This window comes from Ostrea edulis, chromosome 8 (assembly GCF_947568905.1).
Source record: "Ostrea edulis chromosome 8, xbOstEdul1.1, whole genome shotgun sequence".
Classification (NCBI taxonomy): Eukaryota; Metazoa; Mollusca; class Bivalvia; order Ostreida; family Ostreidae; genus Ostrea; species Ostrea edulis.
Window position 1 is genome coordinate 47,570,519 of NC_079171.1, and position 21,221 is coordinate 47,591,739.

The 21,221-nt window shown below is 35.1% G+C and overlaps 1 protein-coding gene across 1 annotated transcript in view; it reads left to right on the forward strand.

Moving 5' to 3' along the window:
- The window catches only part of LOC125662944 (cell death abnormality protein 1-like), a 35,440-nt gene extending 16,116 nt beyond the window's left edge, over positions 1 to 19,324 (forward strand). The window contains exons 7-10 of the mRNA XM_056147667.1: positions 11,489 to 11,672; positions 16,392 to 16,822; positions 17,176 to 17,313; positions 19,311 to 19,324. Of these exons, the coding sequence (XP_056003642.1) occupies positions 11,489 to 11,672; positions 16,392 to 16,822; positions 17,176 to 17,313; positions 19,311 to 19,324 (767 nt within the window). The remainder of the gene's footprint in view (positions 1 to 11,488; positions 11,673 to 16,391; positions 16,823 to 17,175; positions 17,314 to 19,310) is intronic.
- The last annotated feature ends 1,897 nt before the right edge of the window (positions 19,325 to 21,221 follow it).

Below are 21,221 nucleotides of genomic sequence, written 5' to 3' on the forward strand. Positions count from 1 at the left end.
CTGTTAAATGTATTGAATATGATCTAAAACGATCAATATTTATCAGCCTTTGTATCACGTTCCCTTGCCTTCTTTGTCTTTTTTCATGTTTTTCATTATAGACAATAAATATTTATATCTATTTATATATTCTTATCTGGTGATTTTACTTCATTATAATTTGTTTTCACTCCATGCTAATATGTTGTAGTTATTCCAAGGTACAAGGTTTGTTGCATAATCGTGTTAATATTACAGGAGAGAATATACGAATTTGACTCCACTTTTTGGCACACTGTTTTGCCCTATCATAACTCTAAAACTTCATTGTTATTTCGGATTTCAAACATTTCGGTTGAACATCACTGAAGAGACATTATTTGTCGAAATGCGCATCTGGTGCATCAAAATTGGTACCGTATAAGTTTTACATCATTATGCAAATATAACTGTAAAATATGTTAACAGAATTACTTTATTTTCAGACATACCAAACAGCGAAAATCAGTATGTACTATTTTTATTTTCAGAAGTATGAGAATTATGTACGCTATGATGTAATGTATAGCATAACAGAATCCAAAAAATCTCAATTTGAATTTTCCTTTTACCAGAGATAAATCTCCGTATGCAGAACTCCGAGACCTCGACAAACCGAACACATACGAAGATCTCCACCAGTATACCGAAGCTGTTTAGAAGAATTTGGCCTGGAATTTTATGTTCTTAAATGAAGATAACAGAAAATATACAAGTATTTGAACAGTCTAAACAAAGGCAATGTCATGTGGTATTGTTTCATGTGTGAAGATTATAATATGTAAATATAGAGTGATGTGTTATTGGAAAGTGATGCGCATTTAACGTAATTTGCTAATATTTTCCTTTAACATTTTACTTTAAGATGTCAAGTATTGGCTTTCATTTTATTATGTTGCAACTCGTTTTACCTATTCAAATACTTCCCAATCTATTCAACCATTTTGTATAAAACAGATAAATACCAGTGTATTCATAGGGGATATGTTTGATAATGTTTTTGTTCATAATTAGTCATACCAAAGGGTAAATCCAATATATGTTGAAAACATACATTGTGTTATGTGTGACTAAGTGAACGAACCCATTACAAAGCCTATATTTTATGTCTTTGGAGAAGGAATGAATAACGGAAATTATTGATAGAAGAGCATTACCGGAATCTATTATGTAATGGCAATCAGAATGTAAGCGAATCATCATATACTCGGTCCTCTGACACAGTAAAATAACTGGTAGGGGAAAAAACCTTATGAACATCGACAAAGTTATGAAACCTTGCATCACGAGATCCGACGAAATACGCAATATCCGCGTTCTCAGCTTTTTTGTTAGTAGTGATGATATATGCCCATTCATCGACACTATCGCTAGTTTTAACAATTGATGGATATCGATTTTTCTTCGAGTTATTTTATTTCAAATATTCACAAGCGTACTAAATTTCTGTCTCCGCATATCCGAGTTCCACAAAACCGAGTGATAATGAGACATCATGTTTTACTAGTATATCACTTGAATATATATTTGGAAGGGAGAAATTCACACATTTTTTCGTCACAACAAAACAGGTTCCATTAACCTGCGAATGGTGCGTACCCGAAAAGGTTGCAGGTTTCGTTTAGCTGGTGATACTTCCTTATATCTCATGGCGCATTAATCTTGGTGAAACTTTCTCAAAAGGGATGTAAAAATAACAATTTTTTATTAACACTACAATTTTCCTCATCCGAAGGACTGCCCCATTTAGACGCCTCTTACGACAAGCATGGGGGCACTGAGGACCTATTCTAATCCGGATCCCCATCAAGAAACAAACTACATCAGGAGCCACGATATCCTGAAATCCTTGTTCACCCCTGGGTCGAGGCCTCTGCTGGTGGACTGTTAGTCCCCGAGGGTCTCTACAGCCCAGTAGCTAAGTACTTCGTTACTAGCTTGAAAATACGGATGTATATTTAATTACTGTTATAAAATTTAGAAATTCATTTCAAAATTAAGGATTATCTCCCTCATGCATAGCTCTTATCCTTAGACGAATTTGACTCCACTTTTTTTTGGCACGCTGTTTTTGGCTATAATAGCTCTAAAACTTCATTGTTATTTCGGATATCAAACATTTCGGTTGAGCATCACTGAAGAGACAGTATTTGTCGAAATGCGCATTTGGTGCATCAAAATTGGTACCGTATAAGTTTTACATGTAATTAAAATATATGTAAACTCACTTCCTGTCTTTTAAAAATAGTGCAAATACGTCTAAAGATAAAGTGGTTATGCGCGGTAATATATGGTCATAAGAAGGTCAAGATGAAGTCTGAACAATGTCAAACACATGTAGTTAAAGTCATTATAAGCGAGTGCCATGTATAGTGCATGTATCGTTATTTTCTATTTATTTTGTTTTCCCAATCCATAACTACATGTATATGTACTTTTGTATATTTACATCTCCATTAGTTTCGCTTTGATCTCTGTGGAAGTTGTAATGAGTCATTGATGTGTTGCAGCTTTGAAGAATGCACTTTTGAATGTAGTTAAATTAAGTTTAAACGATTAAATGATTACGGAATGTAGATATAAGAACTGAACTCCTTTTTTGAAAGTATATACGGATATGAGCTGAAATGTTTAACGCCCGCATCATTCAGAAGCGTGTTAAATAAAAGCTTAAGCTATTCCATAAAGCTCTCATTGTAAATAAACCTCAAGATTAGTCATAGTCATACACTACTTTAACAGTTCTATATAAACTCATGTTTTCTATAGTTTTATCAAGTATTTTATTCATGTTTTCCCCATCGGGTTTTCACATCAGTAGTCTGCAAAATTCAAAAAGTAGGTTACTGTGACCTACTTTTTTTTATAAATATGTTTTGAGGCCTCTAGACGCATCAACTTACACGGTTTGATGATTCTAATCCTCTCGGTATCTGAAATAACCTTAAAATGTATTCATAAATGATTAGCCATAAAATTCAGAAAGTAGGTCATGGTGACATACTTTTCACATGACGCACTTCAAGGTCCAATGATTCATCAACTTACAACTTTTGATGATCATAGGCTCAAATGTGTCTAAGATATACATCAAATTCATTGAATAATAATTACCTGCAAAATTCAAAAAGTAGGTCAACATGACCTACTTTTTTGACAACATGATATTAAGTCCTAAGATGCATCAACTGACGAAATTTGATGATCCTAGTCCTTATACTAAGCAAAATATCAAAGTTTTAACAAAACAAAATTTAAAGTCAACTTTGAAATGACCTTGAGACAACACCCTTTTCCCCAGAATGATGCCTTGAACATTTTTTTTTTATCTACAACCTATCCTCATCCTCATCCTTATGCATAAGTTTGGTGATAATTTGCCCAGTGGTTTTTCTAGCAACAACTACTTTTGTTTGCATTTTTCTAATTATATCTCCTTGTTAAAGGGTCACAACCCTAGTTTTAGTAGAAATGAAAACCCCTGGGCCAAGGATACCCTGAGACCAATTTGACAAAAAATGGACAAGGGGTTCTTGAGATATAGCCCTTTTTCCAAAAGGTTGACGCACACCGCACACCAAACATGGCCATATGATTAGCTCTTGGAATCAGTTATGTAATGTCAAACAGAGTGTGAGCGAACCATCACAGGATCGGTCCTCTGACAAAGTAAAAAGACTGCAAGGCGGAAAGATTTGACTTCCCAAAACCTTATTAACATAGACAGAGTTACGAAAACTTGCATCATGAGATCCGACGAAATACGCAATTTCCGTGTTATCACCTCTTTTGTGATGGAAATATATTCAATAATATACAGAAGCCTAGATTAGTAGTGATGATTTTACACCATCATCGACACTATCGCTAGTTTTAACAAAAACAATTGATGAATATCGATATTTCTTTGAGTTATTCTATTTCAAATACTCACAAGCGTACTAAATTGTGTCTCCACAGATCCGAGTTCGACACAACGAGTGATAATGAGGCATCCTGTTTCACTAGTATATCACTTGAATATATATAGAAGGGAGGAATTCACATATTTTCCGTCGCAACAAAGCAGGTTACATTTAGCTAGTGGATAATGCGTACCCGAAGACATTGCAAGTTTCGTTTAAATGGTGGCACTTTCTTTATATCTGATGGCGCATTAATCTTAGTGAAACTTTCTCAAAAGGGTGCAAAAAAAATTTAGTTACACTACAATTGTTCTGACTTTGAGGAGAAATCAGTCTATGATTGTGAAGGTTTTTTTTCGGTGGTCTTTTTGCAAACCTACTCGTTTATCGGACACCAGGAATGTGATCTTTGTTTTCATGCCAGAGGGCCAGCAGTATGAGGACACATGTCACAAAGCAAGAATTATGCATAATTTAGACCTATACGACGTGCTTTCTGAAACAAACATGTGATGGAGTCGCTATGGTTGAGCTGAAACTTAATACAGTTGATGTGAATATGGAATTAAACATCTGTGCTGCAATGTGGATGGTATATGAAAATATTTTTCACAATCACATTCGGTAGAAAATCTAACATAATGTAATGTGATTGAAAGGTAACCCAGTAGGATTTGAGCCACCGTGTGGAGTTTCAGGGATCACTGGATAGTATTATAATAACAATAACAATGGATTTAAAAGATCCCAACCGCACTATACTCGTCAGGGCATGAGTACGGTATTAAATATAAACCTGAATTTGTCATCAATTAAATAGTTTTTACTTACAATGAATCAAAGGACATTGATTGAATGTTATCTAACGTCCCTATGGAGAATATTTATCTCATATTAAGACTGCGAAATTTAAGTATATGCTCGGCGTTTATGGCCCTTGATCTTTATCGTGCCACACTTGTTGTGACAAGGGACCTCGGTTGTTGTGGTCTCATCCGAAGAACCGCCCCATTTAGTCACCTCTTACGACAGGCAAGAGGTACTGAGGACCTATTCTAACCCGGATCTCCATCAAAGAACACACTACTCCGGGAACCACACTATCCGGAAACCCTTGTTCATTATAGGTAATTCAAATATATGTAAACTTACGTTATTGTTCCTGTTTTATAAAAATAGTTATGCGCAGTAATATAAGGCGGGCTCATATGAAGGTCAAGATGAAGCCTGAACAATATCATACACACCTACTTAAAAGTCATTGTGTCATGTAGTATATGTGTCGTCATGTTCTATGTTGTTTTATTTTCCCAATCGATAACCATGTATTTCTGTATCTTTAGGTTTCCCTTTGGTATATGTTGTAAAACGTCATTGATGTGTTGCAGCTTTCATGAATGCACTTATGAATATAGATAAATACAGTGCGTTTACCTAAACGACTGGGAATCTCAACAGAAATGAAAGAAAAATGTAAATATAAAAACTGAACTCTTTTTTTGAAAGTACATAAGGATATGAACTACAATGTTTAACGCCCGCATCATACACAAGCGCGCTATTTAAAAGCTTAAACTATTCCCTAAAGGTCTTATTGTAAATAAACATCTTGGTCATCGTCTTACATTACTTTAACAGTTTTATATAAACACCTATTTTCTATAATTTTATGGAGTATTTTATTCATGTTTTCCCCGTCGGGTTTTCACATCAGTTAAATATATATGTTATATTGTTCATCTTCAGTTCAATATTTTGTTCATACCATGTTTTATCAATTTCTTCTACAATTCATAAAATATATCATACGTATGTATTTGTAATAAAATCATTAAATGCTCAACAATCTTGCTTGGTTTACTCCTATGTTTTTTTGTGTGTTTGTTTGTTTTTTGTTATCGGGCTTACTTGATTTGTCTACACCCGGTGTAATCGGTTTAATCATTATAGTCAAGTGCAATTGGGCTTAGTGTAGCACACTTATATTACAAATCGTAATTTCCTCTATTTTCAGAGGGAGACACAATCCGTTCATGTTGACTATGAACGAATTATGAACTAGATTAAAGCACGCGACTGAAAGAGTGTAGTGATTTGAAAAAATACATAATGTGTTACTTATCTCGCAAGTCACATCTCGTATTAGGATTGTGAACTTACGTGGATTATCATCCCAATATTGCAGTCTCCTACCTCCAAAATTTACAGTGCACCGTGCAATATCGATTAAAGGCAGGGTAAAGTGTGACGTCATGTCTGCGTTGAATTACGTCTCAATACGACTGTGATAGAGACTGGAGGTCGTTTTAAACAACAATATAGAAGCAGTGTAAACAAACGATGTTTTGTTTATTGATTGGTTTGCTGTTTTCCGACACACTCAACATTTTTTTTAGTTATCTTGTGGTACCCAGTTTTTTATTGGTGGAAGAGAGAACCCAGATAAAATGTACCTAGGAAGAGACCACCGACTTTCCGAAAGTAAACTGGGAAACTTTCTCACTTACCGGCGCGAGCGGGATTGGAACCCGTGCCGACCAGAGGTGAGAGGCCGTGTGATTTTGAGCGCGATGCTTTAATCACTCGGCCACGGAGGCCCCTCAAACGGTGTTTTACTAAATGAATATAGATGTATGCATAGAATTTCAACAACACTTTGAGCTACTCATGGTTAATATGAATGGATTTGGATTTTAGGCAAATTCTCTAGGCTAGCGCGATTAATAGAATTTGCCTTAAATCCAAACCCGTTCATATTGACAATGAACAGGTCAAAAGTGCTGTTCATTTCTTAAATATTCAATATGGGTGTTCAACAGCTGAGGAGATTTTCATTGAAGTTAAAGATTTTGATAAAAACTAAAGAACATAAATACATTTGGATGCTGATCTCGATATTTCTCGCATATAAGTATAGTTCCATGAAATTTATGTTGCTATTTAGTTTTTTGAAAAGATGTTTAGTTATTCTTATATCTTGTAACCGCCCTGTTTCATTGAATTATGGTATACTGCTTTTCTTGTTACCGATGAAGCAAGGATTTGATAAAGTAGATATATTTATTTATGATTTTAGAATACTTTAAAATAGCAGTTCCGTAGAACTGCGACAATAATGGGGAGATGCATTATGTACTTGTCCATTTGAATATTAAAACAAGGAAGTTTATGTGTTTTTCCAAATACTTGATCGTCACATCCAGTACACAATCTGAAGTACTCAAAAAGAGTGTCGAAATGATATGCAATCCGCATGCTTACATCTGGTATTTTTCCTCATATGTTGAATAGTTTTAAATGGTTTAATTACTGAGTTTACTTTATTTTTGAGAATGACTGTCCTGTGCTGGTCCCATTTTATTTTGTTACTGGGATTCATATATTGTTACGGTATGTAATGTTTGTGAAATTCATTTCTAAATCAAGTTACTGAACGTACTGAAGTAGTGGTAGTTGGTGATGAGATACCACACTGCAGTCGAGGTGAAAGATCACAAGACTATCTTATGAGTAACCATGAAATATAAGGTGATTCCACCCGAAGGCTGCTAAAAAGCTGTGAAACCTGTGGCTTTGCCGACGCTTTTACCGCTTTTTTACAACCCCGAGGGTGGAATCACCTTAATATTTCATGGCAACTCATAAGAGAGTATTTTTCTCTCATATTTCTATAAATTTCCCGTTTCCCTTGTGCCTAGCGACGCCATTTTGAAAACATTCCAATCAAAACTGTACTTGATAAATTCAATATGTAGACGTTCAATTTATCTCTGATTTTGTGGTCTATTTTAGTGTTAGTTAAATATAATACATTGAATTATAGTGAGGGAAGTTTTGCGTTTGACCCTTATAGTAAGGAAACTTTTGTCATCAAATAATTTGTCGAATAAATACATCCTTATACGTATATATATTTAAAATATAATCATTGTTGACCGACGAGCCAATTTTACATCCTTACTTTAGACTTTACCTTATGATCCTTTCGTTTGAAGTTAAAATACAATATTCTTATGTTAACTACACATTATACATTCACATTCTAAAATTTTCGTACAGATGTATGCCAAATAATAGAAAGAAAATTGTATAGAAACTTCAACCGGATTAAGTATAATGATAGGGAATTCCTAGCATCTTAACCCTATACAAATATTACTGATGGGAAGCTGACGAAGGAGAAGTAATCCTCCATCAACTATCCAACGAACTTCCAGTAATCTTCAAACATTCTATTCGCGGTCGGTATATACGCGAATGGTTTACATGTATATAAGTAAAAGAACATATCGTGAGTTTCCCTGTACATTTATATGCCTTAGAAATAATTCGAAAAATGGAGCATCGATTTGCATTTATGGAATCTTTTTTATCACAAGATCACTTTTTTTATCGTGATAATAAGACGCTTATTGTGAAAATAGGCTGCACACCCATCCTCGACATAAAATCCGCCTCTGAAAAAAAATCACTCTTACCAGTTAAATCTTCTAGCCCTTATTCACGAAAATTGGTTTGTTGGAATAATTGCACAGTGATTTCAGTTCAATGCAGAAATAATTATGCTGCATTTACTTTCTTTTCTTCAATTACGAATTCATTGCTTAAAATCCAACTTGAATAAAGAAAACTATTTTTTTCAAAGCTTTATGAATTTTATTTTAAAAAAAAAACCAAAACAATGATGTTCCCTTTGTTGGCGATGCACTCTCTCTAATTTTGTTGTTGTCAGTAAACAATATATATATATATATATCCAACTTGTATATATATATATATTCTTTATGAATATGCTGTTGGTAATACCTTTTATCTCATACGTGTGGTGTATATTGAGAGTGAGATAAAGCATTAGCTTTATCACACGCCCGTTTGATAAAGCACTTCCGGTTCGAACTACTTTTGACACTACCCCCGCTTGGATGACATAGTTTCTGTGTTTATGCATATCCATGCATGAAATAAAGCGTAAAACTTATTATTCAGTATTTATTTAAAATTTCTTTTATAGCAAAATTAAAACGATGTTGCTCCCACTGACATATAATGCAAGTTACCGCCCACAAGAATGCCAACTCGGTTTGTAACTACTCAAAATTACGATCAGAAAACAATTTAAAGTGCCTCAGGATTTCCTCTCGCCCTTAGATCCAAAGAAACTACGTAAATAAAATTCTAATGCACAAACACTTCTACTTTTCATTGTAAACTGTTGAACATTCTAATAACGCTGCATTAAAATATTACTTTCATTGATCGTTATTACACATGTTTATTTCGAAACGACGACTACATCAAACTTTTATCAGAAGGTCAGACCTACGTCGCAAAATAAATACTCCCTCAGTAGTTGTTACTTTGTTGGAATGACAAAACCATTATTAATTATAAACTATAATCCCTTTTAAAATACTTTTCATCCATGGCTTCTTTTATAAAAATGACCTTTTGTACTGTATATTAATGGTTTATAAGTGCACTATTTTTTTTCCCCGCGTAAGGTAGACAGATTAAGCACGACGTCTGAGCCACGGATTCAAAGCAAATATAATCAGCTGTTTCTACTTTACTGGGGATCATCTCAAAATTAAGTGAAAAGAAGATGCATGAGATAAATAGAACATCTATAAGTGCGTACTTTGATATTTGGTTTATCCAACTCGTTGATAGAGTGTATTTATTCGCTCGGCAAGCCTCGCGAATAAATACACCATATCAACGCATTGGATAAACCAAATATCAAAACCCGCAATATAGATATCCTCTATGTATTTAGTAGCCACTTGATACAGATTTTAGCATCCCTGAGGAAAATGTAAATCGTGAAGACACCTGGTTGACTTCCCGGAGAATATTGTGCTTTACTTTAAGATTATGTCAAATTATATCATCTCTTCAGAAAACCTGAGCAGAAGATCGACAACAACTCTATCACAGAGTTCGACTTACAGGAATCGATCTGCTCTATATGCCAATGATGATAACCTGCAGACACAAGAATGCGTTTGTGCGCACACTGCTACAGGAAGCCCTATCGCTTGGTTTCAAGTGGATCTTGGAGAAGAATACAGCATAAAAAATGTTAAAATATACTATAGAAAAGAAGGTAAAGTGGATGAATAAGCATAGTTAAATATTTATATGAGTATTTCACCAATATATGTATTTATATAATAGTTTGGCACATATCCCATTGATATTGGCCTGGATAGCTTAGTGGTTAGAACACTTCATCAGTAATGCTGGAGTCCCACGTTCGATTTCCAGTCAAACTATATGTCAGTTCACCAGAGTTGAAGGCTCAAGTGAGCTTTTCTGATCAAATTTTGTTCGGCGTATGTTGTCCTCGTCGTTGGTGTTAATGTTTCACATCTTCATTCATCTTGCTCAGAACCACTGGACCAATTTCAAACTTGGGACAAATTATCATTGAGTGAACGGAATTCAAGTTTGTTCAAACGGAGCGCCATGCCCGCTTCAAAGCGGAGATAATCAAATAAAGGCAAACATTGGGTGGGGTCATTTTATAATCTTCATCTCAAAAACTACTTGTCCAGAAAAGTAGAAATTTACATACAATTTACATGCAACGTTCCTGATTAAGTGCAGATTTAAATTACTTGAAATCACCCCAACCCCCTGACCGTTACCCCCTGGGATCATCAGATCATGTTCGGCATATCTAAGCTAAATCATAATTTTCAGCAGCAGTATAAAAGAAGATGTGTTCTTAAAACTGCAATAATAATTATAACTATCTAGTTTTCCAATATAACCTGTCATTGGGTCTATTGCTTTTTGATGTGTTTCATACCGATTGTTAGACCGTTCTTGGTACGGTAATTTTGACTACGGATTATTCCGTTTACCTGATCAAGATATAGTGGACAAGGCGGGTGTGACCGGTCAACAGTGGATGTTTTCTCCTGCTATGTTGATCACTGTTCGTAATCTTAGTCTTTCATTTAAAAAATGACACACACGACAAACTTTGACGTCAACATATTTGAAGTTTAACCTTGATAAATGGCATTGGCCTCAATTATGTTTTAGGACAAATCAAAACAGAAACTGCTTATGCATATATCCACATGTACATGTATCACTAGCTGTATAACAAAAGTTAAACATTGCTTTACAATAGACAGTCAAATTTCACAAAAATGAATGCATTTCACTTAAAATTTGAACTCCTAAACCTCCAATATAATTTACTTTTCCTCTACCTGTTTTCAAGAAATGCTAAATACATATCATGGGTTATATTATTTCTTGAACAAACATAGTCGAATATATGTATTAGGGATATTTGATTCATTAGGCAACAGGTGTGAAAGTCACGGGTCCTCGTAGATGCCCTAATGAACCCTCACTGTTAACTGGTGATAAGCGCCGAGCAAAGGCCAAACTCCGGTTTTGGTGAGGTCTCCATATGAGTAAAAAAGTTTTTCGAGAGAGACGTTAAACAAGATACAATCAATCAATTTACACTACAGGTGATGGGCCTAATGATTGGAAGCAATACAGATTTAAACATTTTTATCTGGACGTCTCTAACTCATCAGCTGCAGTGACTAACACAGCACAGAGAACTCGATGTTATACCGACAGATCCACGGGATTACCTGACAATATAAAAGACATTCCATGTAATCAAACGGCAAGATACGTCATTGTAGAAACAACATACGATGCTCCTGAAGATGACCCTGTGAAAGGGGCCGTCTTGGAAATTTGTGAAATACAAGTGTACGGTAAATATTTGTTCTAAGCTTTACACTAGTCATTACTTGATCCTTTACATTTTAAGCTCTATGTAGGCAAATAGTTGTTTCACTTAATGTATAACCCATACGATATTGTGCTAAAACAGACTACAAAGTTTCTACAGGCCTGTTAACATATAATGACATGATTTATAATGTCAAAATATTGCCCATAATATGAATCAGTGGGATAAGATGATTTTTTAAAACGTGGATAGATTATTTTTCTGTCGTAATGACACATGTACTTAAGTTTCCCGGACCCTAACAAATGTAAAAAAAAAAAAAGAACATAGATGGATAAAAATGTTTATTTATTGTTCGAATTTTCTCTATTTTTTTATATGCCTGACCTAAAAACCCGCAGTTGCGGGCCTATCTGCATGCTAAACATGCATCATAACATTTATAGTTTTAAAAGAAATGTTTCGTTGTTTAGTATATTATATCAAAATAAGCTTTCTGTCATATTTTAAGATTATATGCATGTACTCTTTACCCTTTAATCTATTGTGACCTACATTTTGATTGGTTAATTTGGATTTTGAATTTCGAAATTCGAATCTCGTATATTGAATTTCGAATCTCATATTTTGAATTTCGAATCTCGAATGAGCCTTCTGGGCTTTCGTAGAGGTATTCCATATGGCCGTATAAGTTTGTACTGTACGTTTGCTTCGAACATTCTTTCAGTTTCGAACAATATAATTTTTAAAGTAACAAAAGGTAAAGAAATCGGTACTTTTAAAGCCATCCGGAACGGACTTCAGAATCAAATACATATATGTAACATTTACTCCGCGCTACATGTAAACACGATAGGTCTAACCCCCCTCCCCTCCCCTTCCTCCTGTAATTTTTTAACATAGGCCATGACTCTCATATTTACTCGTTTAGATATTGAATTTTTATTTAATAAATATATAACAACATAAAAACTCACCTCTTTGCTGTTTCTTTTTGAGTCGTATCAACTGCGTTAGATGTATGTATTGACTTCTTTGGAATATGACGTATCCAGACGACACTTTTGTTAGTATTATTTTTTTTTACATGGCCGCATTGATGACGAGTTTTTGTTTTTAATGGAAAGTGTTAATCTAACTCTGCATTTTAATTTTATTTTACAAAATTGAGTCGTGGGTAATGTGGCCCATGTGAATTTTTAGACTGAAGTTGGCAAATTTATGCAGTTTTCCCGGAACACGTCAAACCGCGGTAGGTTTGTGCATTTACTTGAGTGCTTCAAACATCCGGTGTGAGGAAACGATTACGTAATACAACTTGGCTCATCCCCAAATTACGAAATGTCACAATATCAATCCGGTTTTATGGAGTGACTGGTTCTAGTTGTTGAGAAATGCCCCACTCTCGAAAGCATGGTTTATGATGAATGCATTTGTTAATTACATGTAAATGTAAGTACTGATAAGGAGTGCTTTATTTGACGTACACAGTATCGCAATTGATATGACCTGTAACAATTTCACGGACTTGGGATACAAACCATCAGTGAAAATTGTACAGTCTCCATGTATGTATAGGTTATTAACTGTACTGTATTGTGTTACCGTTCCCCTGTATACCCCGAACTGTTCTTGGTGATGTGAGGTAGAGGGACGCTATTGTTTGGATGATCCTAAAACTCGGAACCAAAATAAAAAAAGGAACGGAAAATTATAAATAGTATTTTTTTCCTGACCGTAATAAAGGATATCTTAGTGATTATATATTAATGTATATCAATTAAGACAATATATACTACTTCCACGCAATATATTAAGGTTTTGCTCTCAGCATTGAATAAACTTATGAATGACTGTCGCATTGTTGTCAGTAATCCAATTAAAGAGAACAACTATTGAATTATTTCTCTAAATTGTATTAGAGGTATATCTATTTCGTGTAGTATGAATACTGGATTCAGATGTTCTATTATATTAACTAAATGAAAATATAGAGTACATACCTTCGGTGATTAGATTTTGCTATATAATTAAAAACTTTTAAAAATATATATATGTGCATTTGATATTTTTTTAGAATAGAAAATTGAATTATGATTACACACACGGTGAAAAAAATCAATGTAAAAGCAGATATAAATTACTTGCATTATTTCTACCAAAACCTCTATCAAATCACTTCAATTTTTAATAAATTATCCATGACAAAAGTGTACAACGTAATTTATTATTATTCAATTCAGGACCCTGGTATAGGGTTAAGCCTCAATGAAAGGCAAATATAACGAACAGTGGTTCATCTCATAATAACTCCATTAAACAATACAGAAGATGGAGTGGGACAAACAGAAAACCCATGATATACCAGAAGTGGGATCAGGTGCCTAGGAAAAGTAAAGATCCCCTGTCGACCGGTCAAAACCATCGTGTGATCAAGGTTTTATATTGGAAATCAATTAAAATAAAGATTCTTTATACGCGTAGCATTACTACACTAACGCATATGAGACGCCTGTGTGCAAACGTTGTGGTATCCAAGTTATCTCCATGTCCCGGCAACTAAAATTCCATTTATCTCTCGGTCAGTCTGTCCCTCCGAAACCTTAATCTTGCTTAAAACTTCTGAAAATAGAATGATGTGACTCTGATATCTAATATTCACAATCGTTGTGGTAAAACCTTTCTTTTGAGACCAACATTTTTAAACGTGTGATCTTGAATTTTAAGTGTGACCTGCTTGTACGAAAACCAAACCTAGACAGTATCCCTTTCACTATTGAAGATAATTATTTAATGTTTTGTATATACATTTCTTTTGGGAAGACCTTTAATTTGAATATCATAATGTTTGACCTCGATTTTAGAGTTTGATCCAAATTTCAAAACTGTAATCTTTATCCCAAACCTTTGAATTGTTAGGGATTGTGCTCACATATTTCAACTCTATATTTCTTGTGACCACAGTTTTTGTACAAAGGTTTTTACCTTTATATTGTACACTAGCGGAAAAAAGAAACCGTGCATTATTCAATATATGAAAAAAAAATAATGAAAAATAACAATGAATAAATTTTATTTTTTGTAATACTGTTAACAAATATATTTGTTACAATACTACACAATCCATTAATGTTAACGTCGAATAACGTCAGTTTCAGCGCCCCCGAAAAACACTGGTATTCGAACTTGCATAAACAAAGTTAATAACGCGTGTAATCACCATTTGCATTCACGCATGCTCGACAACGACGTCTCATTGATGCCACTAAAGTGTTCATAAATGATTGAGGGATGTTGTTCCAGATGTTGGTTAAAACCTGGCCTAAATCAGCCAATGTCACTGGCTCATTTGGTAAACGGCATTGACTTCGTTCAATTTCATCCCAGACGTGCTATATCGGCGATAAAGGGTGGAAAAAGCTGACCAAGGCAAGACATCGACATTCTGTTGAACAAAAAATTCCTGACTACACGTGCAACATGTGGCCTTGCGTTGTCTTGCTGCCGAGTAATGTGATTTTGCTGGGTCTGTGTGAAGGTTATCACATTGCACTGAATAACTGCGTCTCGATAGCGTACGCCGGTGAGATTCCAATTGAAAATTTGTAGGGGGGTCTTTCCACCTGATGTTATTTCACCCCACACCATAACGCTAGCTCCACCGAATTATCGACATTGCACAACACAAGTGTCCTGGTACCGCTCCCTAACGCCACGATACACTCTACAACGACTGTAACAGCAGTGACTGCTATCCAAGTGAAATCTGTATTCATCAGTGAACAGAATATTGGCCCAGTCCTGTATTCTGAATCGCAGATGTCGTCTGTACCACGCTGATCTAGTGACACGATGACGTTGAAGCAGTATTGGGCGCACCGCTTAACGTCTTGGTCTGATGTTGTGCTCGCGCAGACGATTACGCCCAATTCTTGCACTGATTGGTCGAAGTCCAGGAATGCTACGAGCAGTCAAACTTGCTGTCTGGAAACGATTTCTCAGGTGCACAAGTTTAACATGGCTGTCGTGTCGGCGTGACGTCACACCAGGACGCCCAAAACGTGGTCGATCCCGAATGTTACCAGATTGTTCGAAACGTCTCCATAATGACTGGACGGTGTTCCGATGAATTCCAAAGTGTCTTGCTACACTATGTTGTGCCATTCCAGCTTGAAGCATCCCAACAGCACGATTACGTTGGTTTTCGCTGAGTCGTGGCATGACAGAAGGGTAAATTTTGTCAAAACTAAAGTGCTTTCCTTAACGAATAGTGTCCAAACAAACCTTTTACACTTCTAACACCAAAAAAGTATTGGCCAGTAAAACTCGTGCGTTCAATACTTAGCATGTGTTCAAAAACCATGAAAAAGTCCGTGCATCTGAGTCGGGTACTATCCGATATTGTTAAAAAACATGACCTTTATCGATTGTTTACATTTTATAAACATAAACAATAATTACAGACAAATTGTACTAAATTTTATAATGCACAGTTTCTTTTTTTCGCTAGTATATATTGTTCTTTATTTATATCGAGAACACATAACGTTTCACAAAAAAAGTATATTCTTTTACATGCTTCATCAATGTTACCCTAAATGTAGTGTACGATTCACCTAAGTCATAGAATATATCTTTTAACGACGTGTTTTGTTCTTTTAATTAAAATAGCATAGGCATAGAGGATACATTTTTAGTTTCTATTCATATGATAATATAATATCATTGGCATAAAGGATTTTTTTTTCTTTCAAAGGATGTGATTCAGCACATTATGGACTTAATTGTTCTCAGCAGTGTGATGTTAATTGCAAGGACCGTGTTTGCAACTCTAATGGATTCTGCACTTTGGGATGTAAAAGTGGATTTTATGGAAATACTTGTAAAAATGCTTGTCCATCGTGTCCCTCGGGATGCAACAGAAACTCCGGCGATTGTGAGGGAACATGTCCAAATGACCGATATGGAAAACAGTGTAATTTACCATGTAGTCCGGGTTGTACAGGTGGATGTAATAGAGACACTGGTGCGTGTGATCGCGGCTGTGTCGTCGGTAAATTTGGATCCAACTGTAGTGAAAACTGTAACACTGGATGTATTGCCGACTGTGATCAGAATGACGGACGTTGTGAATGCAAAACTGGATGGCAAGGGGATAAATGTGATGGTAAAGATGTGTTATTTTGTAGTTTGTATATATGGCATGCCCTATCCTGTTGTATTCTGTTGTACTCTGTCTAGTATCACTAAACAAGGCCTAATGTTTAGTGGAAACATACTATTAGATTTTTTTTTCAAAATTAATTTTTGTGATTTCATTATTCAGTTATTGTTGTACATTTGTTTATTTCATTGATCAAAATTACAATATGTCAATCAATTTGAAACACACATTGATCAATAGACGTCCTAGTATCCCAGCATTAGTGAACAATTATTTGAAGGGGCGTTAAGCAAGCAAATATGAATATGTGCAGAGTTCCATGAGAAGTTCATAGAAACCATTTATTGTCATTGTAGATTGCAGGTCAGATTATCATGGTCACTTATGTGAACAACGATGTAGCTCACATTGTGTAAATGGAATCTGCTTTTCAAACAACGGGACGTGCGTGGGTGGTAGTGCTGGGAAATTCAGTAATGACAAGTGTACTCAAGGTAAGATACATGATTTGTAACCCATCATAATAATATGTATATGTTGGTACACATTTTTTTGAGTACCAAGAGTGTTGGTGCCGAATGAAGCGAGGGGCCAAATCGAGTAGCGGGAGAAAAGTTTAGCAACATACATAATGCACGTTTCACACGAGAAATGAAAAAGAAATGTGGTCTCTATGGAATTGATTATAACCCTTCCATATTTCTTATCCTTTCATCAAGATCATCAGCATTTATCTTGATTGGTGCAATTTTATATTGGCTGGTTCTGATAATTTGTGCCCTCAAGGGGAGTTTACTTGATGCACAGTGAGTGGTTTTCAAGTATTATTAGGTTAACTGTACACATTCAATATCTCTTCAACCATGCTTCAAGAGTGTCTGTCATGTCTTTCCGAATGGATTGAAGCTAAGAACTTGCTAAAGCTATTCTTTTTGAAATTTTCGGGCATGACAGAAAATACTTCCCTGCGTGTCCTGAATATGATTTCTGAAAATCATTTTGAAAACAGGCTATTTGGGTGACAAATAAAAACGATTGAAATATGCTGCTATAGTGATATAAAACTGTTCTTGTGTCTTTTAAATTTGTTTCGAATGATATATTGCAGGGTGTATCAATTTGTGATCCAAGCCCAAATACAAGATGGTGGGTACAAATCCTATACTGATAACTCTTGATGGCTCGAACTTCCATTTCTTGAAGTTATCAATCTCTCGAAGTGAAATCATGGTCCCAACTAAGCAAATTTACTATCGATCTTTCGAACGTTCGATCACCCGAAGTTCTCGATCTCTCGAAGGGAAGTTGGGTCCCGTAAAATACATTTCATTGATTTTATTTGGAGATGTAATTTTTTCATGAAGTGTTAGTGATGGGGCATAAAAGATATCTAAGAGAGAGAGAGAGAGAGAGAGAGAGAGAGAGAGAGAGAGGGAGAGAGAGAGAGAGAGAGAGTGTGTGTGTGTGTGTCTTCAATTGAGCATGTCTGATCTCTTGTTTCTGTTGGCCACCCATTTTCTGTGTTCATGATTTAGTATTTAGTAAACAGGATGATTTCAGCTTCTCCATCGTGAACTACCTATATCTACTCCATTATCACCTGCATATGATGTTTCTATCTCTCAACTGATTCGATACGTAAGAGCTTATTCTGCGTATAGTCATTTTTTTTTAAATCTAGGCATGCTACTGACAAACAAGTTAATGTTAATGGGGTTTCAACAGTCTCGTTTAAAATCAGCATTTCGCAAATTCTATGGTCGTTATAACGATCTAGTTCGTCAATACAACCTATCATTGGGTCAAATGCTGTCTGACATGCTTACAGATTGTTAGGCCGTTCTTGGCACACTGGTTTTGAATGTAGGATAACTCCGTTTCCTGATCAGGATATAGGGCTCAAGGCGAGTTTGACCGATCGACAGGGGATGCTTACTCCTGCAAGGCACCTGATCCCACTCCTGGTGTGTCCAGGGGTCAAAGTTTAACCAACGATCTATTTTGTATTGCTTATAGGAGTTATGAGATTGATCACTGTTCGTTATCTCGCCTTTCATGCTTCATACCAAGTCTGGTAACTGACACATAATATTCAGAAAGTATGCGGCCCTTCCTAGAGTATTACCATTCATTGATAATTATCGGTTTAATAATTACAAATACAATGATATGGTTACTCAACCATGAAGCTTTGGCTTGGGTGTACCAAGTTATTTGGTACACGCAACAATATTTTGTTCGAGGTGTGAAACATGTATCAATCCACCTTAGTAAAAAGAATAAAAGCCAGAATATAACAGTACACATTTCACAGCACATGTACGATGCGACGTACTTTTACATTGTGACATCATATGGTACGAAGTGCACAGAGGTACATTTATAACAGTATTGCGATTTTTCTCGGATAGCCTTAACTTAGCTGCGTAATGATTTGATAATAATTATATTATGTTTAATGAAAGATTGTTAATAATACAAAAATATTCAGCATTCGCAGCATGAACATTTTGTCAAACTTTAAAACAAAAAAGTGATCTTATGTAAAATCATTAAATATATCAAGTTTAAGATAGGAAACATATTGGTGTAATTGACATAAAATACGGCATTTTTTATTTGAACGATCAATAGTTTGTTTATTATATATCTAAAAAAAAAAACGCGTCGTGTTAATGATATAAATTACACGTAATACTAGTCTGAACATAAACTAACGAATAGTATAGCTACAGAACTGGTTTTCCCTGTGAACAATAGGGTATACTAGAACTAACTATTCTTTTTAACCTTTTCCAACTACAACGCACTTTTTCTGTGCGCACTTCAATTGTCCTTTTCATAAAAATCTTAAGATTCATTTGTAGTGTTACCACTCATTGATAATTATTGGTTTAATGATTAGTAATATAATTACAGTCTTGATAATCAGTAAGGGTAATCTAAAAGGGGATCATATTTGTGTATGTGGCGACAAAACATTAATGTTTTTGACGACATTAACTACCTGGGTATCTTATTCAGCACATCAGGATCATTCAAAAAAGCTATACAAAAACAAGTAGAAAAAGCCAATAAAGCAGTTTATGAGATTCTTAAAGAGGACGTTTACATATTTTTTTTTTCAATACAGTATCAGATAGTTTTATCTGATGAAATTGTTCAATCAGTTTTATTAAACGACTGTGAGGTGTGGGCATTTTCAAATAATGCAATTATAGAAGGAGTCCGCCTTAAATTTTGCAAATTATTATTGAAATTAAAGCAATATAGCCCCGACTGCATGGGGTACGGTGAACTTGGCTGACACCCCATGCACATAAAAATTCAATTTGATTTTGGCACACAATTACACTTAGTAAAGAAACAAAAATAACGAATATCCTGTTTAAACCGAGTAATAATGTTAAAAGCAATATGCGAGAGAGATTACTTGGTTCAAACATTTGGCAATATAAGACATGTAATCCACACTAGCTCAAGTCAAAAGTAAAAAAAAAAAATGCATAGTTTTCCTTTATTTACAAAATTAACAAAAAAAGAATTCATTTGTTTTCATCCCAACGTGTTCATAAATCATTGATCTAATAAGCAAAAATAAAATTTACCGCGTCGTACATGAGCAATCATTTTAAATGAATCATTATAATTTCTTTCTCAACCACATTTTAATATCTAGAATACTGCAATTACATTTAAACTATTTGAACCAAATAATACCGGGAAAAAATCAAAGCGCCTACCGTATCGTGCAGACCGTTCACAAAGCGTGCAAGCCACGACTACAAATTGGTCAGCATTTCGTGCAAAGCGTTCGGTGCAGATCGTTCAGCGTTTCGTTCAAACCGTTCACCGTTCCATGCAAGAATCGTTTCGTACCGTAATTAAATCTTCTTATCCTTAGACGAATTTGACTCCATTTTTTGGCACACTGTTTTTCCCTATAATAGCTCTAAAACTCCGTTGTTATTTCGGATTTCAAACATTTCGGTTGAGCATCACTAAAGAGATATTATTTATCGAAATGCGCATCTGGTGCATCAAAATTGGTACCGTATAAGTTTTACATTATGACCCCTGGGTCGAGGCCTCTGCTGGTGCATTATTAGTCCCCGACGGTCTCTACAGCCCAGTAGCTAAGTACTTCGTTACTAGCTTGAAAATACGGATGTATATTTAATTGCTGTTCTAAAATTTAGAAATTCATTTCAAAATTAAGGATTATCTCCCTCACGCATAGCTCTTATCCTTAGACGAATTTAACTCCACTTTTTTGGCACACTGTTTTTTCCTTATAATAGCTCTAAAACTTCATCGTTATTTCGGATTTCAAACATGTCGGTAAAACATCACGGAAGATACATTATTTGTCGAAATGCGCATCTGGTGCATCAAAATTGGT